This window comes from Drosophila suzukii, chromosome 2L (genome assembly GCF_043229965.1).
Source record: "Drosophila suzukii chromosome 2L, CBGP_Dsuzu_IsoJpt1.0, whole genome shotgun sequence".
Lineage (NCBI taxonomy): Eukaryota > Metazoa > Arthropoda > Insecta > Diptera > Drosophilidae > Drosophila > Drosophila suzukii.
This window is the reverse complement of record NC_092080.1, coordinates 21,887,189-21,912,050: the sequence shown is the minus strand read 5'-3', so window position 1 is coordinate 21,912,050 and position 24,862 is coordinate 21,887,189. Positions and strand designations below refer to the sequence as shown.

Here is a 24,862-nt window from a genome sequence, read left to right as displayed (position 1 = left end):
ATGGGCATCTGCATCGGCATTGGCATCGGCATGGCCATCATCCAGCAACTGGCAACAATTACGCGCGCCTTAATTGCCACACATACACACACTCGTTAGCAGGAGGATGCTGGAAAAACGCCAGCAAAAACAACAGACAGGGGCGGATCGGACTGGCCATCGGACCTGAAATCAAAATCATTGGTGTGAAAATAAACTAATTGAAGAAAAATTTCATTTGCAGCACCGGCAGCAACAGCAGAAGCGCCACTCGAAGCACCGCATCTTGTTGCATTTGACCCGGGGTCAAGTTGCAGGCGCACACATGCCATCCCGGGCCACATCCTCGCGCCGGAACAGGGGACACCCGAGAAGGGGGACAGGACACCAGGGAGCCCGGTGCGACGTGTGCTTATTTATCAGTTGAACCAATCCCCTGCAGTTCTACACTGGCTACAGCGTTCCTCAATTCACCTTAAGTGGAATTCGCGATCCTTTTCATCGGAATATTTGCATGAACTAAAAAGATATCAATTAATTTAATTGAATTCGTTGACTTTCGTTCCTACAATTTCTAAAGGTAGCTTCAAGTCTTATAGAAAATATGCATTTAGGTGTTTCTTCTCTCTTTAAACACATGGGTATAGACCTTTTGGAATAGGATAGGAGTTTGACAACTGATTTATGTGATCAACCTCAACAGTGCGAATGAGTTATGAACTTTGAAACCAATTCGTAGACCGTAAAATGTGTTTTATTTAAACAATTTCGTTTGGTATATCTTAATTTCCTCAATGTGCACCTTATAGGCGGATGAGAGTAGGACCTTAAATATTTGTGGAATATAATGTGGACCCCACTAGTGATTATGCATAACATAACTAGATTAAACCATGACAAAATATGTATACATTGCATTATCACGTTCTTAGAAACTAAGATTGCTTATTGAATAATATAACTTCCCATTTTTTAAAAGCATTTTACTGCTCCAGCATTGTTTTCAGACCACTGTGCAGTTGGAAAGTTCCTCAATGCCTGGCACTGTCCTTGTCGGGGCAATATTTTCAGGGAGTTGCCTGCCGCCCGGCTAACTATCGAAATGCATGAAAAACAGCGAAACGGTAATGTGCAGTTGCCATGCAGCAGTGGACCAACAGCAGCAGCAGCAACAGCAGCAGATGTTGCAGATGGAGGTGCCCTGAGTTGTATGCTACACTTTTTGAACAGCAGATACGATGGCGTTCGGGCGATAGTGTGTGTGTGTGGGCGGGGGCGTGGCATATATCCTTGACTGTTTATTTGCCGCTGCCTACCGGCTGCCAGCGGCTTACGCGTTTCCAATGCTGTTGCAAATGCCAATGTTGCCAGTGTTGCTGGTGTTGCTGTTGCTGCCGCCCAGTTGCCAGCAGCAACAGTTGCGTGCAGATAGATGGACAGGCGACTGACTGGCAGACCGTAGATATTGCAGCTTGTTTGCGCGTGAAAAGACAACAAAAGGTGCAAAAAACATACGAGTATGAAACACACTCGGCTTTTGCCGTATGCGCTTTCAAATTTTGCCCCTAATTGGCAGCCAGCCGATTGTTTTTCAAGTGCGGATTCATCGTACGAATTACAGTTATTATTCAAGCGAATCAATAGTCTATATAGGCTTAATGAGTGAATCCCGGTAATGAAATCGTTCAAAAGCCAAGTTATGTTGTTGATAGTCATGTAGGGCACTTCACTAACTCGAGTTCGCCAAGGAGCCCCATTAAAACGTGAACATCAAATTGAAAAGGAATTATCTTTACAACAACATATTTTCCACATTTCTACATTTTTTAGTTTTTTTTAGTTTTATTGCATGAGTTGCAACGAAATAATTCGTTTCTCGTATGTGTTGTTTATAAAAAATCCCAGAATAATAATATCGAGTTCAATCAATTATTAATCAAGCAACGCAAATGGTAAGTTTGTTTCATTTATTTAGCTAAACATTTTTGATACTTATTACTTTGATTGTACATAGATTGTACAAACATTTTAAGGTGTTGTAATACATTTCCTTCCGCTTTATGTAGCTATACCTAATTTAAATTGAATATTGTTCTTGACTTTAGCAGGCAGTCTTCCCCATTTTTTTTGGCAAGTAACAAATCAAATCTCTGATTCTCACGTTCGATAAGAAAGAGCAGCAGCTCCCTCGGCTGAACTAATTTCTTTCACGCTGCGGTCTGAGTTATGGAGCTTAAATTGGGCAGCCCCCACGCCCCCGACAGCCACGGAGGACCACAAAATTTGCATCTCTCCCAGGCTTCGTCCATCCCCGGCGTCTCCTCCCATGTTGTCTATATCTTTTCGCTTCAGGGAGGGTGGAGGCATCTACATAAATGTGGCTTTTCATTAAAATCTAAAAGCATAAATCTAAAAAGTGAAACCAACAATGCCAGAGCAGACGCAGGCGGACATCTGCGGTGAGCACCACCCAGCTCCCCCGATTTCACAGGATCTGTGGGCTGACTGCTTTATGCCTTTCTTCCTTCCTGTCTGAATCCGTGTATTTGTATCCGTGCCTCTATCTGTGTCTGTATCTGTGTGCGGGCTTGTGGGGGTGTGCGTGGCAAAAACTAATTGAATTTTGAAATTCAAGTCGAAATTAAAAAATTACAAACAGCCGGCCGCATTTGGCATCGCCAGCCGAAATAAACTGTAAAACGGAAATGTTTTCGGCAGGTGGAAATTGAAACTGATTGAATTGTAAAGTGAAGCATAAAATGCTTTTCCTCCGTTGTTTTTGTTTACAACTGCTGGCACACACACTCACAGCACCAACCACTCAACGCCCACCACCCACCGGTTTTCCCCAGTTGTTTTTATTTTTGTATAATTTATGGTTTTCGATTTTAATTTGCGCACTTAGGCGCTTATTTTATGGGAGTTTTCTCGTTTTTTTGCATATTTCGCGCGATTTCTGTGTTTTGTCACAACAAATTTTGGGAATGATTTATAAGGAGAGTCGATTGAGGAATTCTAAATGCTATAAATACTTAGGAAATCCATTTTGCAAATGGCCGAAAAATACACTGCTTTGATAATTATAAAGTAAAGAGGGAAAACATTGCCCCTTTGATAATTATGTTTTTATAAAGAAAGTCTAACAGAATCAATGAAAAAACTAACTATTAATAATAATAATAGTGCATAGAAGCATTGCCAAAACTTAACTGAACTCCTGTAATAATTTTTTAGTTCATATTTTATATTATCACTAAATGAATATCTGCCCTCGCTGTAAGCTCTTAGACATATGCATTATGATTAGCGACCGTAATTGAAGTTTAACTGCGCGTGTAATAAAAGCGATTTCTGGCCATTTGCAACGCATTAAAATCATAAATAATACAAGCCGAAAGTGTGAAAATAAAGACACGCGATATGTTGTGTTCCTCGAAGGGCTTCGCGCATTTCTCCTTAGAAATCCGAAAGCATTTCTCAAAACGGGAAAAAATACGGCACAATTTTTGATGAGTTGGGGATTTGGGGACGCGAAATGGGCGCGAGAAAATGTGCGAAATGCGATATTGTACCAGGGCATTAAGAACGTGCTGGCATTACCAAACCTAGACCGACTTATATGGGTTTCCACCGATGTGGCGGTGGAATGTGGATGTGCTCCAGACCGCAAACAAACGACGGCGACTTATTCATTGCGCTTGCCATTAAGGTGGCTCTCGCTGCCATTTGGCCATGCCCACTGCCAGTGCCATCCCCTCACCAGGGTGATATATAACACGCTCATAATTGGTCATAAATCTGACAAATGTAATTTGTCATCACTCAAGCAGCTAGCGAACCGGGCCAGCATCACCCCAATCTTTCACAGCACCAAGAAAAAATAAAAGTGGGTTCTCCGACTAACAGATACCTGGTGATTTATGTCGTCCTTTCGTTTTCCAAAGTAAATAAACCAATATAGGGGGTTTTCAAAGTTTGAATGTTATTTTGGGTGTCTAAAAGTACGGAGTAAAGTTCGACTTTCTGAATGAGTTTATTGTTCTTCTGAGCTTAAAATATATTGTTGTATACTTTTAGACACCTAAATATACGATCAAAAGTATAAGCCCCCGTTTGATTATAACAGGGACAATCTTGATATATTTGATCTTAAATATTAAAAAAATTAAATCAATAATAAACTTCACCTATAGTTATAGCTAATAAAAATACAAATGATTGTTAAAAAAAACAGTCTTGAATGTTTGAAAAAGAAGTTTATAAACATTAAAGGTTAAGCTCTTGGGGAAAATTCCCTCTTATTCTTGGACACATAAAATTATTTTAATATTTAATTTTTACCGGATATAAGGCACCCAAATCAAAACATGTGGTTCCTTTGAAGTCCCAGGTTGGGTAGGTGAACCACCCGGGTTTCTTCGGCTTTTCCCCAGTCCCTTTCAGCTTTTGGCCCAGCTGGACGACTCATGACCAAGTCGACGAGTATACTGAAGTGCCAAAATGAAAAAGGTGCTTGACACAAAATGTCAGCTGGATATTTTTTATTACACAATCACAACATACTCATACCCGTAAGAACGCACACTCCGACACCTTCGAATATGCCCAGAAGCTGGCTGTGCTTTTGTTTTAGTTTCCGCTCGACACCCACACATAGACAAACAATATTTTCGGCCACTCCGCACTTCACACATAAGCCACAAAGTAGTTACTTTTTATGCTCCTCACTCGCCCACACACTCATAACCGGACTTTGGAGTCCCGATTCTGATTGTTTTCCCCAACGCTCACTTGAGCTCGTAAATATTTTACAAGTTTGGCCCGGTCCCCTCTCCTGGAACTAATTTCAGCTCTTATAGATGACATACGAGGCACTTTCCGGGGCTCCTTGGCTGCGAGACCGATTCAACATTCCGTTATAAATGACTTTCAAAAGGCCTAAACGTTGTAAATGGAGTAAGTGCGTGTTTCTGGTCAGAGCATCGTCATCAGCCCTAAGTTTAAATGGCCGGCAGCAATCAATAGGCCATGATAATTTATGGCGATTATGTCGGCCCAAAGCTAAGAAAGTTGTCCAGAATATGTCTTAATATCAAACTTTGACTTTCTATTAAGGGAAGACAAGTAGGTAAACATAATTTGATGTGAAATCTTTGGTTAAATTGCTTCATTAAACATATATTGATTTTTCGTGTGTGGTGTTCTGTTGAGGTGATTAAATTGTGAAATAACGCGTTTATTAGCATACTTTTAGGCAGATGGATTTTAGCCCAAACAAAAATTAAATAAAACCTTTGTTTATAAGCTTTACTTTATGAAGAGTGGCCAGTGAAAGCATCCAATCGTAGTGAATCATCCACTGAAGGGTTACATAAATAACCGTCAATACTAAGAGGTAGTAGAAAAGAGATATGCGAAATTCATAGCCACTCATGGAAATGTGAAGCAAGCTTGTGGAGACGATGAGAAAAATGAAATGAATGCCAGTCTCCGTTGAAGCTGTTGTTATAATCTGTGGAAGTAGAACTATAAGATTTTCTAAAACAAAGAGAATATTTTTCAACCCACGCTGGAACTGGAATTGAAACATCCCTGGTAGAACAGAAGGGGAAATGCCAGAAATATCGCATAGGTGACTATGCTCATCACGACTCCGAAGGTGGCATCCCACATCTTCCGCTGCTGCAGGCACCTCACGACTACCGCCTCACTGAACATCTCACCCAATCCAAAGTACATCAGAGCCGTCACATCCGGCTTCACATCAAACTGGATGCTGATATACTGCCAGGTTACATTCTCTATCTCCCGACTTAGCAAATTCATGGCCACCGAGCTGATGATCAATCCTAGGAAGGCAAAAATCCACACATTATCGGGTCGCCTTAGAGAGTGAGTGGAGATGAAGGCCAGAATGCTGAGAGCCCAGCAAACCAGCAGCATTATTAGCCAGCTCACAGCTTTAAAGCCATGTGGAAGGCATATAAGTGGCAGAACAATCAGACAGAGGCAGTTTATGTACTTGTTCCAGCCAATGAGGAAGCGGTCTTTGGATATGACCGGGAAAAAATTAGATACAGCAAAAAAGATGGGCACCTGTAATGAAATTGTAGATCATTTAAATCATACGTCTGACTGCTATTGCAATTACCCACCATTAAAACTTTATAGACCACATGCGAATCCTTCATATTATCATATCCATTAACCATTTTTAGCCAAAGTTGGCGTCTGGTAAAAACTTTTTGCTTCTGGTATTTGCCCAGAATCTCATCGCCGCTATCCATATCCAAATAGTTTTCTGGTTTTGAGGTACCTTTTACTAAACTTCGTTGAAAAGTAGCATGCGACACGACCACGATCAGCAACAAAACTAACGAAAAGGTGTACAAGAACACAGTTACCCGGAATTTAACAAGATTCAGGTCCGTATCCATTAGCTTGATTTGATAAGATTTTTTGGTTACTATATACAGGTAGCCCATTCCGGTCAATATAAAGGTCATGCAGGACCAAAGGGTGACTCCTTCAGCCCGATATCCTTGCATACTCAGAACCATAAGTCCGATCACAAAATATCTTAATATATCTCCCACCATTTTTGCAAACTGCAAAGGACTCAGGCTACCTCTCTGAGGATCACATATCATCCAGGCGCTGTTGTAATAAGATACAAAAATACTTGGCCCGAAGATAAGAAAAGTGATGCCAAACATTGTCATGGGTGCGAATTCAATGAGCGTTACTAAATTCGGCACAAAGCTGCAGGAGACCAAGAATAAATGAAAAATAAAAAGTCTTATATAATAATACCCACAAGTATTTCGTCAGCATAAACAGCAGACTAAAGTGCACCATCAATAAAAATGCACTTATCACGCCATAAATTGATATCGTGGGTAATTTAAATTGGCAAAAGAATACATCTAGGTAGTTTATAAGAAACACAAACGATCCACAACTATGGGTACTCCTTGCAAGAGCACAAGTCTGATTAGCATTTCGAAACAATTTCTGCGGCAGTGAACAGCGAGTCTGGAAACAATTTTTAAATTATCAATTATTTCCAAGTTCTTGACTACTTGCCACAGTTGAGAGGTCTATAAATTCCATAATTAACTAATCATATAATAGTTTACTTCTGTAAAATCATATTTTATTTGAAGGCGCTGCCTAAGGTAGCTAAGTTTTTTTTTTTTTTTTTCTTATATCTTAGAATGGTTACTAGTTAACATACGTTTTGTAATATTTGCACTTAATCGACTTCTATGACTACCATTTTTGTTTATTTTATCATTTTGGATGGTAAATATGTAAGCATTTTTATCACATTTCCAACAAAGATGCTGCTTAGTTTTTACCGAAATATTTACAACATGATGGATTCCAATGGCGTTTGGTCTTCAAGGTGCAGATGCAAATGCACTGCCTTCGAAATGGGTCAACATAAGGTTCATGAGCGATCGTCGTCATCATCGTCAACGTGACGAGCTCCAAGTACGCCGCTTATCACTCCATAGTTGTTGTTCATCTTTTGTGACTGTCCAGTCCCCAGCAGCAAAAGATTCGAATTCAGCCGTAATGAAAGTTGATGCGACACATTTGGCAAATTGCCGTCGCCTCAACAGCAGGCCTCAACGTCGCTCGAGAACATGATATTTTGCTTTTTTGGGCTGCAAGAGAAAATCCGAGAACTTTTCGAGCTCGTCTCAATTAGCGGCAATTGAATTATTACACGGCGACACTCATTCAATTTTCTGTGATAGGGGAACAGGCCCACGGGCAAGTGTTGTCAGAATTCTGATAGACGAGTGCGACGTCAGTATGGATGCGACTGGATAGAGGAGTTATGCAAACACCCTACCGAGATGTGAGGATTTCAGAAGAAGTCCAAATATGTTATTTTGGACATCTTCATAAAATCATTATCACGTATTCACGTATTTTTTTATGTTTCTAAGCTCATTAAATTGCTGATAAAAGTTATAACAAGATTGGGTATAACAGATATCTCAAGATTCAGAAAGGATGTCAGTGGACCAATTATCGCCTAGTTCTGGCAGAATTCCATTTACATAAGAATTCCGACTAAATTCAGCTCAATACGAATTTAAAACTTGTCTTGTTCTTATTATAGCCCGGCGAATAGAAAAATAATGTTCTATTGTGCACCTTTTCTGTCTTTGTATGTTATAGGTTATCAAAACACAATATTTGAGAGCATTTTTCCATTTGGTTTCTACAATATCTACAACTTCAATAGTTGGTTGTTACTAAAAGAAATTTAAAATTAAAATCTGTAGGAACTATGTTTAATTCTCCAAGTGTTATAAGATTATTTATATGATAAAATTATTCAACTAAAATTATCTATTCTATATTATTTCGAATTGCGCAGATGGAGAAATCCCAAAGTATACCTTAGCTGCTTTTAACCAATGAGCGCTAAGTTACCAGTTCTTTGAAAAAATAATTGTAATGTTAAAAGTCTTCAGAAGAAGAAACCTTTTGTTGGCCTTCATTTTCTTACAGCAAGAGTTAGAAATTTTATATATCTTACTTTACATTGTGCCACAAAAATAAACAATAAAATAAGTACGAACTTGAAAATACAAAAAACTTGTTGATTCCTGTAAGGCTATATACCCTTTCCTCGAAGTGAAGCGCACCGTCCCACGCATTTGCACTTTCCTCGGATAAACACGTCGTATTTGTGCCGCCTGCCTCCAGTTCATCCGCACCACTCGATCAGTTGGGATCATTTAAGAATCGTCGCTATCAAGATGAGATCCTGGTACTTGGCACTTAGCCTGCTGCTTATCGCAGCGTCCGTGTTTCAGCCCATTGAGGCTCGTGGCGGAAGGGGGCGTGGCGGTGGGTCGTTCGGCGGACTCTTCGGCGGATGGCGCAAGTACAAGAAGCCCTCGTCGTCGGGCGGTGGGCGGCGGGTGGTCAGCGGTTCGCCAGTTCACACGGCCATGACGGTGCCGAAACCCCCACCCCCGCCCGCACCTCCAAAGCCGATGATGCCGTCCAAGCAGCAGATCCCCAGCTATCCGCGCCAGCAGATGCCACCGGGCTACGGCTACGGGTCGTATCCTGGCCAAGTAGGTGGGACATACTACTCCAGTCCTCAAGCCTTGCCAGCGGGAGCGGTGTACTACGCCCAACCACCCGTGGGAATGAACCGGGGAACGGGTAAATATATGATAGACGGCCATAATTTTATGACATTAGGAACGAATGCAAATTTATTCAAAATTGTGTGAAGCTTACCAAATTACAAAATTGTATATTTATAAAGAGCATAGAGACGACCTACAAAAATTTTTCTAATTTTTTTGGACCTCCCAGGTTCTTGTACCTCTTAACTATTTTAGTTCAATATGTAATATCCATCATTAATACAGTGCATTGAAGATGTTACTAAAAACCACAATTAAAGAAGAATAATTACTTCGAGTTTTCCTTTGTGGGATTCGCTTTTCCAGACAATTACTAGAAAAAGTAACTGGAAAGTTAGGTAATTTTTTCTCGCTGTCGAGATTTGAGATTTGAACCAAATTTTTTAGTTACTCCCAGGTTCTTGTACCTCCTATCTATTTTAGTCCAATAAGTAATATCCATCATTAATACAGGGCATTGAAGATGTTACGAAAAACCACAATTTAAGAAGAATAATTACTTCGAGATTTCCTTTGTGGAATATGCTTTTCCAGACAATTACTAGAAAAAGTAACTAGAAAGTTATGTAAATTTTCCTTGCTATCGAGATTAGTTACTCACTAATAAGGGAATACCTAACGAGTATAAGGGATGTCACATGAGACGTTTTATATAGTATCCTATTTAATTAAAGAAAAAATCAAGGTAGAACGTTACTCAGGTGAAGGGAAGCGAAGCAAGATTGTAAGGCGCCACATACACCCGATTTCAATATATACCAATATATATATCAGTTAAAATGTTTAAAGTTAAAACAGTTTTCGGAGGCTTGTGGACCTTACGGTAGGCGTGGCAAATTCGCGTGACAAACTTGCGCTGCGTACGAAGCTAAGGAATCTAAATCTGATATCTCTAGGTCATATAGTTTACGAGATCACACGGACAGACGTACAGAGGGACAGACGGACAGACGGACATGGCTAGATCGACTCGGCTAGTGATCCTGATCAAGAATATATATAATTCATGGGGTCGGAAACGCTTCCTTCTACGTGTCACATGCTTTTCCCCGAATATAATGTAAAGTTTTACTCTACGAGTAACGGAAATAATTCCAGGCTGCCAGTGACAGACTTTAACCCATCAGATAAAATACAGTGTCGCTATAAACCGAACTAGTTCGATAATTTTTACATTTTCTCGTACTTTGTCAACCATGCAGGAACGGGAGACTTCCTGACCGGAATGCTGGCGGGTCACATGATGAACAACCTGATGTTTGGCCACCGACACCACACATACCACAGAAATCGGGAGGAGGGACAGACGCCGTCCCAGGGAGATGGTCGCCAGATCATCATCGTGAACAATGGTCAGCAGGAGGGGGTTTTGCAGAATGAAACCACTATTTCAGGGGAAGCCTCCGCCGTAGTTCCTCCCGAAAACCCCCTAACTGAGGAGGATGAGGAGGGGCAGGGCGAGGGGGAGAGTGACCCTGTGTCTAGTGAGGAATCCCCGGAATTCGAGGCGACTCCTCAACCCTATCCAGATGGTGGCATTATTTGCTTCCCCATCACGCTCAACGAAACGGATCCCGAAAACTCAGAGGCGATGCGGGAAGTGGAGCGGGTGGTTTGCTTTCCAGCTCCGCCACACAATCCGGACGATTTCCAACCCACCGTAACCACTGAGCCGCCCATTGTTGCCGGCGATATTGTTGGTGGTGCAGAGGATGGTTCGCAAGGCGGCGGATTTGACGAGGTCAGCAATGCTGGTGTTCCCATCGAGGTGGCCAACTTTGTAGCTGCAAGAGCCACCAAAGTCGAAATGGACACCATTTGAGTAATCCTACGTTAGAAACTAAGTAAAGCTAAATAAACATTAATAACTTATTTCCAACTTCGACTTTTTATCCCATTGAATGAAACCTTACGGTGACTATATTTATAATCTCTTTATTGATACCGAGATTTTAAATGTTAGTTTGTCTACTCTTAAAAGTAGCTAAACAAAACATATCAAAAAGAATTCCTGTGTAGTATGCTAAGGAAGGTTCGTCACGAAACGGGTTTTATTTAGTACCTATTATTATTTTCGATTAGTGTTGGTTCATTTTCATTTCCATCGCGTGGTTCTGAACCTTCATAATTAAGCAACGGACCTTCATACTAAGAAAACCTTTTAATAAAACACTTTAATAAAAAGCCATACGCACGCAATAAGGATTGAAATCTGAAGACACAAAAAATAAAACCCACGTCAGAGACTCCATTTCGTTTGCGCACCAACGTTTAAAAATAATAACATGATGAAAAAATACCATTAAAATGTAGATAATCAAGGTTATTGGTTGATTAATTTAATTTTACACTTTATACAAAATAAAACATAAAACACGATACAATTTTAACAATTTGGTCTGACATTTGTGATTCAGGAATAAAACTAACAGAAACTGGCAGTAACAGCTTGGGCTTAGTTTGGCTGTTAACTTGTGTTATTAAGGAAATCTGGATACAGTCATAGTTTAATATTTATGCCAGCTACAATATATAGCTCTCCGATTTTATCAAAAGTGCGTCAAATTTGATTTTTGTTACAAAATTGTTTGCCTTTTCGATTTTTTTTGTTAAACAACTGTCTTTGTCTGTGAAATATAAGAGATAATATAATATTTGGTTAAAGTTTACTTTGTTTCGAGTTTACACCATTTAATGAATACTAAAATTACATTTCAAACAAATACAAATTGTGCAAAAATTATTCTTACAAAATCAGTTTGGGTTGCTTTTGAACGACTCAAGAACAGGAGGTCTCAAAATAGCAAGTATTAAGAAATCACTTAATAGTGAAATGATTAAGTCCACGAATGATGGAAAACTTCTAACTTATATCAAATGAAACAGATCAAGTCAGAAATATCTGAATATCTTATCCACTGAACGAGCTCTTTATAAACACAATATGCCCGCATCATCATCGTAGTAATGGGTATAATCCAATCCAAAAACAAAGCCACACGAGTTCAAAGCATCCAAACAAACGCCGTTTGTATGTGTGACGGTGCGATGATCCAACAAGAGCAATGAAGCTCACTTGGCGCTCATTAAATCCACTAACACCTGCAGAAAAAACCGACGCAGAAGCTACAACAAACAAGTCGAGCTATAAAGTAACCTAAATGAGAGGGTGGGCAAATGGGAAGAGAGTACGACGGACGTTTTTGTCATTCATAGGTTGAGGTCGCTGGTTTTTATGATATCATTCACGCACGTTTATAATACTTATTATCAAAACTACAAACTGTATACTTTTTAAAAACCGGTAAACAAAATATGTTTACTCTTTAGGGTAGTGCTTAGTCATCACATACCATTTCTGTCTTCTGATGTGTTTTTGCGTTTTAGAATTGAAATGATTTACATTTGTAATAAATAATTGCCTAATTCTAATTTTTAATTGCGTGCTTTCTTATCTCCCCTAGTCTTTGTCATAATCGCCCCTATTTCCAGCGCAAATGATTTTAAAACAGCAGATAAAAAGGGGATGACAATACCAGAATTTCCCTTTCGAGATGCACATTAAAAAAGCTAAAAAAATATTAAAACGAAGCGTTCGAAAGATAATATATAATATATGAACCGTCAGCAGTGTCACACATTAAGAGAAAATGTTGGTTAGCCAATGGGCAAGTACACTGAAAACAATGGGCATGCTATATGTTAATCATTAGTTTTTTGGCATCAAATTAACTTTTGTTCAGACCTACGTATTTTTAAAAAAATTCGTTCACTTAAAAATATTGTTATTTTTCCCAAAACAAAAATTTGAGAACTAAATATTCAGGTTGCTAAAAAGAGGTGCAGAAACATCGATGTTTGCCTGTTAAGACATCAGAAAAGCAATGTTCTCTGAACGCACAAGTTAAAAAAAAAAAAAAATAATAATAATAATAAACAAAATAATTATTGGTACGAACTTGAACCTTAGCCAACTCGACATTTCGACAGCAGGTGGTTTTAGGTATGAAAATAAAATGACAATGTTGAAGGGTAGGACCAGTTTTTGTCAGTGTGATGACCACTTCGCTCCCGCGGTCGCTGCTCAGTCGCTGCTTTGCTCGCCGCAAATTGCTCCGGAGAAAAAAGCAAAACGCGACCGATTTGGTACCTCAGTTCAGTTGTTCGAGAAACTTTGCACGAAACAAAAGCGAAAATCGCACGCGGCAGAAACTGCGAGCGGAATACACAGAAAAACAAAGTAAATATCAAAACAAATGTATTAATTTATTAGACTTGAATACTAAGGTGAAGTGACACGTGCAGAATTAATATTTAAGTACACAAAGCTGTTAGTGGTTCATTTGTGTAAGGTTGGAAGAACAAGTTCATTATTTTAAGCACTTAATGCGGTTGATTCGTTTTGTTTATAACTTTTTTGCAATGCTTGCCCGACTTGAAGGTCACTTCAAAACAAAAAGAAAACAATTTATATTGGGAATTGCGATCAAATATAACACGAGCCAGACATATTAAGAGGCCATTCCTAATCAAAATTAATTGAAAGTTCCTTACTCCCCGTTTTTAAAATATTTGAAAAATTTGTGAACGGGTGAATATATCAGCAGATATGTGCTTATGTACACTTATTTATTTATCAAGTTCTGATATATCCAGATTATATTTTCATTTACTACTCAACAGGTTGGTTTAAAAATAGAAAATTCAATATTTCTATGACGCTGAACGAATGTGTGCAGTTGACAAAAAATGTGACAGGGCAAGATTAAATTTATGCATAGGTGCATTGAGGTATGACAAAAGAGAATATAATTGATGTAAGGCAAACAATGTGTATACACTGGAAAATACAGAAAACTAGATTAGTCATTCAAACTAAGCTCATAGTCTGAACACCATACACACCAAATTACAAACAATCCAAAACACTCAATCTTAAAAAACAGCTGCCACATCTTATTAGATCTATGGGCAAATACGATTATACATAAAATGATATAGGTTAGATACCAGCTGTCCAAATATCACATAACATTTCGTGCCAAAACTGTTTTTGAAAGTCACCCACTCAAAAAAACACATAAGTAACCGGCTCTTGACGCCCAATTAACTTTTATTTTTATATCTTTTGTCTATGGGTCTTCTCATTTCTTCCATATATTATGTAAGACTTGGCCAAATAAAGCTCTCTCCAAGGCGCACCAAAAAAGTGATTCATAAATTATTGAAAAACGCATTTCAATTGAAATATTTATTTGCCTTGAAATCCTTTTGACATCAGACAAAAGCACTGCGATAAGCATCCGATTTCTGGACCGAATCTCTTAATGAGTAATTTTGGGTTTGTTGTCTTCATAGTGATGATTACTAAGTTTCCCCTAATTGTTGACGAGTATATTCCTGAAATGTTGTCTTTGAACCTATGCTAATCTTTTAAATGCTTTGACATCTGACACCAGCGATAAGCATGCGATTTCTAGACCAAGTCTCCCAGTGATTATTATGAGGTATCAGCTTGAACTCATGTATTTCACTGGAATCGAGAGACTGTGGGTAAACAAACATGAGGTAAGCGTGTAAAACAATTTCCATTTCCCCATTGACGTCATAGCTGCGCATGCGCTCCAGTTCAGTGGTTTCATGAGTCACAAACGAGTTTATCATGTTTTCTGCATCGCTTGCAGTTTTTAAGTTCGCTTGTGTCTAAGTTCCAAGCAAACATCTTCCCAGAATTTCAATTAAAGCTGTTTGTTTCAATGAATCTGAAGTTTATTTATACAAGATTTAACTGGAAAATATCGATGAAACTGTGGTGTTAATAAATAATCTCAATTTCAACGTTCAGAAAACTTGTACAAGGTCTTTTAAAGTTTCAGTTGTAATCGCACTTAGTTGATTGTTGGTTCCTGCGCAAATATCTTCTTCTTACACTCAACAAAACCCATTAACAAACAAAACTAAGATTATAAGTTTTAAATTTATTTTTTTAGATTAGCATACTTTTTTGTTTATTTTTAGGAACTTTAAAAAGCGCTTTTTTGAGCTGGGCCTAACAGTTTTGTTCCATCTTATCAAATTATTTGTTTCTCTTGAATAATAAATTTTTTTTGTTTTGTTTTGGACAAATATGCGATAGCGAAACAAAACTAAATGACTTTTGATTCGTTTATGTTTGGCTGAATTAAAGACAACTTGTAAACAAATTTTCAGAATAAAATAGCCTTATTTTAGTCTTCTAAAAATGAATCTTACAACTAGTGATTATTTTTTTCTTCGGAAAAAACCTCTTATTCATTCATTTTATTCATTAAATATAAACGTATTTACGTCATTAATATTGTATTTCATCAAATAAAAAATTGTTATCTCAAATTACGTCACTGGGGTTTTTCCAAAAACAAATCTAAACAAAATATATAATTTTTTTTTAATCAAATGGCATTGTTCTTACGAATGTCTTTAATTTCAGCACTTCGCGCCAGTTTTAATTAGCTCCTTATTTTTTCAAAATTTTTTTCGCCTTCTGGCGCAATAAAGAAGACTTCCGTTGGCCTTGTAACCCCAAGACCTGACCTTTAAAAGCTTGTGTTTATAGTTCTGGGATCCAGACTGGGTGTGTTTGGGAGCTGAAGGCAAAAGTCAATGGAGTGTAGCCACGCGACAAGCCGCCCAAATCAGCAAGTTAATTATCATTAAGCGACCACCCAAGACACGCATAACGCGCTTCTAATTTGGGCAAATAAAGGAGGCAGGCCGTTCTGAGCCTCCTGAAAATTAGGCAATCAGGGCGTGACATTCCTTCACTGTTTAATACTTTACGTGGATAGGAAAGGTGCCAGCACTGCAAACAAATATGGAATCTTAATCATTGGCCTAGTCAGCAACCCAAAAAAAGCAGGAAACTAAGTACCACTTTCCCTGCCATAATTTTGTTTTATTATTAGCGCAAATTGAATCAATTGTTTTTTTACACAAACATAAAAATAAAGCCACGCTGGCTGATGATGACTGACAATGGGGACTGAAATCAGGGTGCAGTAGGGAATGATATATAAATAAACCAGTAAGCTTGTTTGCAGCCTCGATGATTAAATACCCTGGAAAAGCATTTCTAGCTGTGTAAAAATAAAGCAAGAACTTAAAATGGAAGAGTATTATGTCAACTTAATAATGAAATCATGATTGTCATGCTGTTTTACCTCAAAAACTTGAATATTATATTTCGTAAAAACCAATTTACATATAATCCCACTTGCTATTAAAGTAACTAATTGAGCTTTGAACCCATTTCAGCATGACCCTTTTCCCGACGCGGCTCAGAGGCAGCCTGTTGGTGGTGGTTCTTCTCATATTGGCCCTAACCACTGAGGATGTGCATGCCAAGTGGAAGTCCAGTGGCAGCAGAAGTCGCTCTAGTTCCAGTTCCAGTTCCAACAGAAGGACCTCTTCGCACTCCTACTCATCCCACCCGGCTCCTTCGCACTCCTTCTCATCCCACCCGGCTCCCGCTCCCCACGCGGATAATGTGAAGCTGAGCTACGGAGGTGGATCCCATTCCCAGCCGAGCAGGGTGAGCAGCTCTCAAACGCACAGTGCTGCCCCTTCAGCCCCAGCCTCGCCCATCGGCTGGAATGTCCCTGCGAAGCCCCAAGGGCCTCCGCCGGCTTACTCCGCCGCGAATCCCGCGGGCGGAGCTCACACCAACATTCACGAGCGTCCGCCGGCCTACAATCCGTCATACAAGCCAGCACCACCCAGCTACTCGGCGGCCACCCAGACGCACAGCAACCCGAATCTGCAGAGCCCATCGCGTCCAGCAGGAGTTGCCAGTCCCGGTTCCAGTTCAAGTGGATCCCACTACTACGGCGGAGCGCACTCCAGTACTGGATACAGGGGCCGAAGTAACTCCACGGGCGGATATGGCTCCTCCGGTGGATACCAGCCCATCACGGCCACCAATGCCCACAACGTGCAGTCGAGCTATCCCCGCCAGCAATTGCCAGCGGGAGCCACCTACCACCCAGCGGGACAAATTCCAGCAGGAGCCACTTATCATCCGGCGGGTCACTTGCCGGCTGGAGCCTCGTACCACCCAGCGGGTCAGGTGCCCCATGGTGCGACTTACTACCCAACTGGCCAGATTCCGGCAGGTGCCACTTACCATCCCTCCGGCGGCTATCCGGCTGGAGCCTCTTATCACCCAGCCGGACAAGTGCCCCACGGAGCCACCTATTATCCACAAGGACCGCCCGTCGCCGCAGGTCTCCCACCAGGCGCCACCTTCCTGCCCGCCGGAGGAGCTCTGCCCGCAGGAGCCGTTTACTATCCACAGGCACCGCAAAAGTCCTCCTCAGGCTTGGGATTGGGTGAGTTATAAAAGGAGTTTTACACTCATTGTGATGTGCGAATAACGGACAACCTTAATAACTGGTATCTCCTTTCTTACAGGCACTGGTCTTATTGCCGGAGCTTTGGGTGGTGCTATCCTGGGTCATGCCCTCACTCCCACCCATACCCGTGTGGTGGATCACTCCTATTCCGGCGGTGGTGGAGGTGGAGGAGTCAGCCAGGGTGGCGACGACAAGATCATTATTATCAACAATGGACCACCGGGATCTGTGACCACCAGTGATGTGGGATCCGGCACTACGGTAATAAATACTGGAGGAACCCAAGCCGCTGGCTATCCTTCGCCGCCAGTGCCACCTGTATACGCAGCTCCTCCTGCTTCAGTCTCCCAGGCTCTTCCTGTTCCACCTGCTCCACCAGCTCCAGGCGCTGTCCCCTTGGCGCCATTAAGTCCTTTGCCGCCAACACCCGCTGATCCATCGGCTCCTGCTCCTGCCTCTGGAACTCCCGTTGCTCCTGGGACTCCCGTTGCCCCTGGAGCTCCAGTTGCCCCGAATCCGGCGGACCCCAACGCACCAGTTCCACCTGCACCCGGAGCACCCGCTGATCCGAATGCACCACCTGCGGGTAACATCATTTGTGTACCCGTTAAAGTGCCTGGACCGGATCCCAACGATCCCACCAAGACGATAGAGCTGGACCAGATTGCCTGCTATCCGGCACCACCACCGGAAACTGCTCCTCCAGCCAATGGAACCGCACCGGTCGTTGAAGGACCTGTTCCCGGTCCCGTTTCCGCGCCCGGAGCCGTTCAACTGGCTCCCATCGAGGCCACAACACCTGTCACCATTCCCGAGGGATCTGTGCCGTTGGCTCCCATTATCCCCGGAGGTCAGCCGGATATCATGAAGATGCCTGGTCTGACACAGGCTCGACTTTCGGCAGAATCTGGTCTCAGGGATGCTCACAGTATGGCGCAGCGAACCTTTGGTCACTTTAGCCTCATCTCGACGGTGGTTACCCTGATTGTGGCCTACTGTATCCACTAAGTACCCATCTGCACACAACCCTTCTCATTCTCTGGAACGAAGTCTCATTGGCGAAAGGAGAGCTTTATCTAATTTATTGCCATTCTGGCGACGCGAGATTCTAATTGATTTATATAGACGGTTCTCTTTATATATTTTGTAAAAAACAATCGAATTTTTGAAATATACTCCTAGTTCTGTTAGACTTCAACGTAAGCAGTCAATAAATGTACCAAACAACTAAAAGCAGTAATAAATTCAGATTAACAAAAAAAGGAAAGCAAGGGGGTAAAGGGTGATTATTATTGTAAGCACAATCAAACTGAGTTTAAATTCGAAAAATTAAAATTTTTCCTATCCATGTTTTTATATACTAATATTTTTAATATCTTTTTTTCTATATATAATTAAAAAGTACAGCTAAGCGATCTTGATATGGACTTTTCCACAAAGATACCTACACTGAGAAAAAACAATTTTCGGAAACTTTCTGAGAAAAAGTCCTTTTCGGGAGAATAGTTCTCATATACAAGCATAAACGTTATCGTGTTCAAGTATAAATCGTTCATTAATTCAAAAAAATATCTCTCTCTTTCCAAGACGAAGCTCTACTTGTTTTCAAGATCAAAGTCTTATTGATTTTAGTATAGAAGCGTTATTTGATTAACATCCGTACAACACATAGATGATTTAATCATGATCATTCCCAGGCCTTCGTTAATTAATTCTTCATCATATCATTAATAAATATGATATGTTATATCCAGATAGTAGTTTTAACCTATCTACAAATCCAAATTATTGATTCTTACTCTAAAATTTTTTGTATCCCCCACAACCAAATTCTGGATAATGATATAATTTAATTTACAATACATAAATTATTCTTTTATATTACAATACACAATATACAATACTCCTGACTTACAATACTACAATATACAATACTTTTAGGTGGCTGTAGATGTTGAATCCACCTTCCTACCAGCAGTCGTGTATGTGATAATTCAAACTCTGCTTGCAGTTTTGCTATTTCGTGAATGCAGATCACAATGGCAACTTCTAAAATCTATATGGGTTATAGGGATAATGAGTGTGTATGTGTACTCTCGTTAAAACAAGAGAGAACGCTATATACTATGTTCATGCTATGGGTTTCAGATTTCTTAAAAGCCTAAAATGACTGAGTTCATGCATTTATTCAATCTTAACTGACAGAGATGCCGTACCGGTAAAAAAAGATGTGTCCGATTTTTAAACCGATTATTTTCTTCCATTCGCATGTAAACTAGCTAGTATTAAGGAAAATGTGTGTGCAAACCAGTATAACATATTTTCTACCGTCAACATAAAACTTGAAAACTAATTTCCATTGACACTGATTAAAAAACAACTTCTTAAAAGTTAGGCGTCGTTATGTATTTCAATCTATCTGAAAACTCAAATAATTATATAGAGTTTATTTGTCACCATTTGAGGTTGAATTCATAGTCAAGTTTCGTGTTTTCTCGATTGCATACAACGATGTTTATGCACACACGAATCAGTCCATTTCACACTTTATAACATTTTTATTTTTTTATTGACCAGCATTTTAAAATAAAACTAAAAGGGTTTCCGTCGCATTTACTTTGAGAGTGTAGCCCACTTTCTCATGTTTTCATAAATATATTATTATTGTTGCCTATGACTCATTAACTAGAACAACGAATCGAGCTAAAGAGAAAAAATAATGTTTACCGATTGACACTTCCTTGGGTGACTGTCCACTCAGTCACAATAGTTTGCTGCAACATACACTTTAAATTAAACTACTAAACTACTCGACTACAAGATACTCTAGCCATGTCCTTCTGCCTGTTCGTCTGTATGAACGCTGATACCTCGGAATCTTTAAAAGCTAAAGACTTGGGACTTGTCATGTAGACTATAAAGCTTCTTGCGCATGTTTATTTCAGCAGTGCACCACGCATACTCAAACGTCCACAAACGCCCATAACATAAAAACCTCTATAGCACCCGCATTTTTAAATTTTTTTGTAAAGTAAAAATTTAAATTGATTTTCTGAATATTACCTATCTAAGTGCTGAGAATTGTACCAATCGCACTGTAATTTTAAAAGTTATGACTAACTAATTAAAACAGGCTTCGACATGGATAGTAGTGCCGCTACCGTCCGCTAGGTACCGTGGCCTTGACATGGTCTGTAGTACCGCTACCGTCCGCTTGGCGCAGTGGCGAGAACATGTTTGGTGTGTGACTCGCTAATAGAAATGCCTTAAAATGTTAATTTATTTTTTAATATGAAACACAGTCACTGGCTTCTGATAGTCGCAGCACTCGACTATAGCGTTTCTTCCTGTTCAATTTTATTTTTAAATCGACAGCAAAGCGGGAAAGCACTTTATTTCCGTTAGCTGTTTTTTTATAATGATAAATATTTCTCAAAGACATGAATTCTCGAAATAGCACTTTCAATCGGCTGTCCAGCGAGTGTGGTTGTGTTCTTTCGTTAATCGTCTAAAAAACTCTTTTTATTACGGAAACTAAATTTATTTCCAGGCGCTATTCAAGTGAGTTTCTTGTAGGCCTTGATTTTTAAAAAGCTTTGGTATCTAAATCAAAATGAGTTATAGTCGTTTTTTTGTTGATATAAAGAAACGACAGAAACGGTAAGCAGGGGTTTTAAGGCCGTTGCAGATTTTACGAATTAAAATATAACATATTAGGAGCGAAACAAAGTGAAATATCTTAAGGATCATCAACATAAATAAGATTTATTAAAAATAAATTGGCTTTCAAAATCAATAAATTATTAAGATATATTCAATTATGATTTGCCAAGTGTTAATTCAATATCTTTTATCCTGCGAAAAAATGTACTTACTGAAACGGCTTTAAAATCAGGTTTTTGACAGGGCAAAAAAACAGTGTTAAATCGTTTCAATAACATTTTGTAGTACGTTTAAATAATGGTGGTACTAAGTGTTTGTTAGTTTAAACTTTAAGCTGTTAAAATATTTTGTGCTGTTCTTGTAATTAATAGTTATAATAAGTGCATAAGTACGTGACCGATTTTAGATGCAAATTTTTTTAAATGACGCGAACGACAGTTGATTTTTCTTGAAATACGTGTTAAAAAAGCGTTTGATCCTTGATGTTAAAATCTTCCGAACGAAACTTTGCGAATTTCTTTCGTTGCAGCGCACACAGTTTTTCCTTTGCAGAACCGGTATAACATAATAAAAATACTCAGGGGTCCCACAGAATCCATCGACGGTTTAGGGGACTATTGGTTTTAAAACCAACCAACCAAAACCGTCGGTATCCCTGGATCTATAGTTTCGGAGTAAATTCGGTCTCTAGGATTTTAGGAACATTTTTGTCAAAACCTACTATTTGGTTGGTTTTAATTCGTCTACTTATTTTAGAGCCGGATTCTACGACACCGAGTTTTACTTTTAGGGGAAAGTTTGTTTGAAGAGATTTCTCTGACACCCCTGATGATGTCAAATATGTTTTTTTATTGTTGTCTACACAGAAAAAAAGGTCTAAAACTAAGTAAAGTGTTCTTAAATTAAGAAAGTTGGGTCATAAAAATGAATCAAGACTGAAGGTTCTTAAATTCAGATAAAATGTCTTAAGACAAAAACAATTGCTATTAATTTTTTTTTTTTTAAGAACATAATGCACTTATGTAATGTAGTTTTTAATTTTAATTTTACTTGCCCTACCTTGCCTTAAACCTATCGGCATGAAACTTTCCCAAAAGTCTTCAAAGGTAGTATAGAATTCGGACGATCCGGATCGGGACACTATATTCAGCTTCTGCTTCGTTGTTTTCTGATCATATTCGCTTATACACTATATGGTATAGCTGTCCTATGAACGATAGGTAAATAGTCTGACCTGATCGTTCCTATGGCAGCAATATGAAGATCTAGATGATTCTCATATTTAGTATTTTGGCCAATCGGAGGCTCTATAGGGTAGCGGTCGGCACACACACGACTAATCCCATCAAATTACGCACACAAATGAAAAACCACATTTCATGGTATGAGTGCCGATTGCTGATCTAAAAATTAAACTAAAACTTGGATGATTGGGTGAAATAAAACGTTGGATCTATTTCAGAATGTCTCTATGCAAGATTGGACTTATTGGCGGCTTAATGGTGGTGGTGTTCTTAATATTGGCCCTATCCACTAAGGACGTGGATGCCGAGTTCCATTTTAGGGGCAGCCGCCCCAGGGCTCCAAAGCCTTCGATCCACGCACCTTTTAAACCTTCGAGCCACTCGGCTCCTCCTTCTTACGGACCAAATTCGAACGGACCAATCACCGGAGAAATACCGAAAGGAGCCAAACCCCGGATCGCTCCAGGAGCTGGTCCACAGGCACTTAAAATATCCACCATAGCCTCGGGTAAAACGCAACTTACCTCTCTTTAAAATAGTGAAATTATGAGTGGCAAGAAATTTCTCTTTCTTTAATACATGGAATTTCGTTTTCTTGCAGGCGTGGGTGCCGTCATGGGTCAAATTGTCGCCGGTGCAATTAATCATTTAAAAGATGAAAGCCGTGACGACGGTGAGAAAGTCAATGTTTTTATTAACGGACCAGTCATATCTGCTGGAGGAGCAAGTGACGCTATTTTGAGACCCGGCAGGGTCACGGAGCATCCTGCTGGTGATCGTATTTCTGTAACCATGAAAAAACTACAACCAAATCCTAAGGACCCCACTAAAGTGGTGGCGCTACCGATGAAAAAAAAGACGATCCGTTCAGCAGGCTCCCAACTGTCAAAGCCGATACTTGGACACTTTTGCCTAATATCCATTATGGTCACATTCTTTGTGGCCTACTGGGTCCACTGAAAATCGATCACCACAAAACCCGATTCCTTGGCATCGAATTCAACACTCGACTAGTAACGTATATAAAAGGGTTTCAATATTGCAGCAAAAAATATTAAATCGTTGTTAAAATTTTATCTTTTTATCATCACATTTTTGGTGATGAATATTATAATCGATACTGTTGGTAGAGTCACTACTCTCGGCTAGTATCGAAAACCGAATTTTGAGTGTTATAATAAAGCTCACAATAAAGATGTGCAACATTTTTAGGGTTTTGGAGTGTGAACGCAGTTTTAATACTGAAATCTGAAAGTTCTATTAAAAACGACTTAACCAACATTTAGTGTATGTCTAGCTTATGTTGACATTTTGAGTCTTAATTTTAAAATTCAACTCATTCAATTCTATTTTTAACATGACGACAAAACGGAAAGACCCGATAAATCAAAATGTTTTGCTTATAAACTTAAATACTTGCTAAATACTTTAATATTTTGCGATACTCTTCCAGAAAAATACTCATTATACTAATATTAAAAAATGAATATTTGGAATACCTCAAAGTTAAATTTCAGTAACTTTTACACAAATAAAAGAAAACGCTATAGTCGAAGGCCTCGACTATCAGATACTCGTTTTTCAGCTAGACGAAGTGCGAGGTACATTGAGATATGCGTGCAGAAAATTCGCCGTTTCAGAGATTGCACACCACATAAACACGCTACTAGTGGACGTGGCACTCCGATAAAACAAACTTGTGCTGCGCAGGAAGCCCAAGAATCTGCATGCTTAATCCCAACATTCTATCTCTAATAGTTTTAAAGTTCACAGCGTCCAACGGACAGATAGGCAGTTATTCTGACCCTATGGTCGGAAACGCTTCCTTTAGCTAAGTAACGGGTATCTGACAGCCAAGCCTCTCCACTATAGCGTTCTATACCGTTTTAGTTTACTTTGAATTTTTTTACATTTCAACATAAGGTTTTTCTGGTTGTCTTGTAATAATAACTTTCGTTTTCAAGAAGGATTTGGTTTATTTTTTTTTATTCGTTCTACACTTTTCTTGGTGTAGTGGAAGTGCAGCAGAAGGACCTGTTAGCACTTCTACTTATCGTTAACCCCTTCGGTTCCATCGCACCACTCTGCTTTTGACCCCCATGCGAATAATAATAATGTGCGGCCCCTTATCCCCCACCCCGCGAATTAACTGAAATATGCCTATCAAGCCCCAAGGACCTTTGAATCTGCAGAGCCCATCTCGGCTAGCAGTAGCTGGCAATCCCAGTTCCCGTTCCAGTTGTGTATATAGTATCTGAAAAAGTTCTCCTTCTCCATCCAATTGCCAGCCGGTGCCACATACCACTCGGCCGAAGCCATTTAGCATTAGGCTGGCCTGCAGAAGCCCTAAGCCACCACCATCACTGTCACCACGAAGCAATCTCCACCCAAACGCCACATT

At 39.7% G+C, this 24,862-nt stretch overlaps 5 protein-coding genes across 6 annotated transcripts; 3 read left to right on the top strand and 2 right to left on the bottom strand.

Annotated features, from left to right (window-relative positions):
* Positions 1-2,121: 2,121 nt before the first annotated feature.
* LOC108014023 (uncharacterized) lies at positions 2,122-2,288 on the bottom strand. Its single transcript, XM_017080040.4, is given in 2 exon segments — positions 2,122-2,247; positions 2,250-2,288. Coding segments are annotated over 2 exon segments (165 nt in total).
* Positions 2,289-5,117: 2,829 nt separating this feature from the next.
* LOC108019400 (mitochondrial sodium/calcium exchanger protein) lies at positions 5,118-7,171 on the bottom strand. The gene is made up of 5 exons (XM_070994423.1): positions 7,066-7,171; positions 6,797-7,014; positions 6,135-6,741; positions 5,548-6,075; positions 5,118-5,491 (listed from the first exon to the last, which is right to left on the bottom strand). Exons 1-5 carry the CDS (start codon positions 7,090-7,092, stop codon positions 5,261-5,263), a joined length of 1,611 nt encoding a protein of 536 aa, XP_070850524.1. The 5' UTR covers positions 7,093-7,171; the 3' UTR covers positions 5,118-5,260.
* Positions 7,172-8,704: 1,533 nt separating this feature from the next.
* On the top strand, positions 8,705-11,036 carry LOC108006484 (uncharacterized). Its single transcript, XM_017070010.4, has 2 exons — positions 8,705-9,177; positions 10,367-11,036. The coding sequence occupies exons 1-2, from the start codon at positions 8,763-8,765 to the stop codon at positions 10,984-10,986; spliced, it is 1,035 nt and encodes a 344-aa protein (XP_016925499.3). The 5' UTR covers positions 8,705-8,762; the 3' UTR covers positions 10,987-11,036.
* Positions 11,037-13,266: 2,230 nt separating this feature from the next.
* Positions 13,267-18,787, top strand: LOC108021402 (basic salivary proline-rich protein 1). The gene is made up of 3 exons (XM_036820289.3): positions 13,267-13,404; positions 16,458-17,530; positions 17,613-18,787. The coding sequence occupies exons 2-3, from the start codon at positions 16,459-16,461 to the stop codon at positions 18,560-18,562; spliced, it is 2,022 nt and encodes a 673-aa protein (XP_036676184.3). The 5' UTR covers positions 13,267-13,404; position 16,458; the 3' UTR covers positions 18,563-18,787.
* Positions 18,788-21,019: 2,232 nt separating this feature from the next.
* On the top strand, positions 21,020-23,658 carry LOC139352452 (uncharacterized). 2 transcript variants are annotated; one of them, XM_070994558.1, is made up of 3 exons: positions 21,020-21,115; positions 22,680-22,969; positions 23,063-23,658. In XM_070994558.1, the coding sequence occupies exons 2-3, from the start codon at positions 22,681-22,683 to the stop codon at positions 23,419-23,421; spliced, it is 648 nt and encodes a 215-aa protein (XP_070850659.1). In that variant the 5' UTR covers positions 21,020-21,115; position 22,680; the 3' UTR covers positions 23,422-23,658. The 2 variants fall into 2 exon arrangements, with proteins under 2 accessions (XP_070850659.1, XP_070850660.1); XM_070994559.1 differs by lacking the exon at positions 21,020-21,115 and having other exon boundaries at positions 22,606-22,969.
* Positions 23,659-24,862: the final 1,204 nt, after the last annotated feature.

Excerpts from the sequence above, each read along its gene's own strand:
- LOC108019400 (XM_070994423.1), bottom strand. The coding sequence starts at position 7,092 with ATGGAATTTATAGACCTCTCAACTGTG. Across the intron at positions 6,076-6,134 it reads TGGTCTATAAAGTTTTAATG|GTGCCCATCTTTTTTGCTGT; the intron begins GTGGGTAATTGC and ends ATTTCATTACAG. Across the intron at positions 5,492-5,547 it reads GTTTCAATTCCAGTTCCAGC|ATTATAACAACAGCTTCAAC; the intron begins GTGGGTTGAAAA and ends CTACTTCCACAG.
- LOC108006484 (XM_017070010.4), top strand. The coding sequence starts at position 8,763 with ATGAGATCCTGGTACTTGGCACTTAGCCTGCTGCTTATCGCAGCGTCC. Across the intron at positions 9,178-10,366 it reads GGGAATGAACCGGGGAACGG|GAACGGGAGACTTCCTGACC; the intron begins GTAAATATATGA and ends TCAACCATGCAG.
- LOC108021402 (XM_036820289.3), top strand. The coding sequence starts at position 16,459 with ATGACCCTTTTCCCGACGCGGCTCAGAGGCAGCCTGTTGGTGGTGGTT. Across the intron at positions 17,531-17,612 it reads CTCCTCAGGCTTGGGATTGG|GCACTGGTCTTATTGCCGGA; the intron begins GTGAGTTATAAA and ends CCTTTCTTACAG.
- LOC139352452 (XM_070994558.1), top strand. The coding sequence starts at position 22,681 with ATGTCTCTATGCAAGATTGGACTTATTGGCGGCTTAATGGTGGTGGTG. Across the intron at positions 22,970-23,062 it reads AATATCCACCATAGCCTCGG|GCGTGGGTGCCGTCATGGGT; the intron begins GTAAAACGCAAC and ends GTTTTCTTGCAG.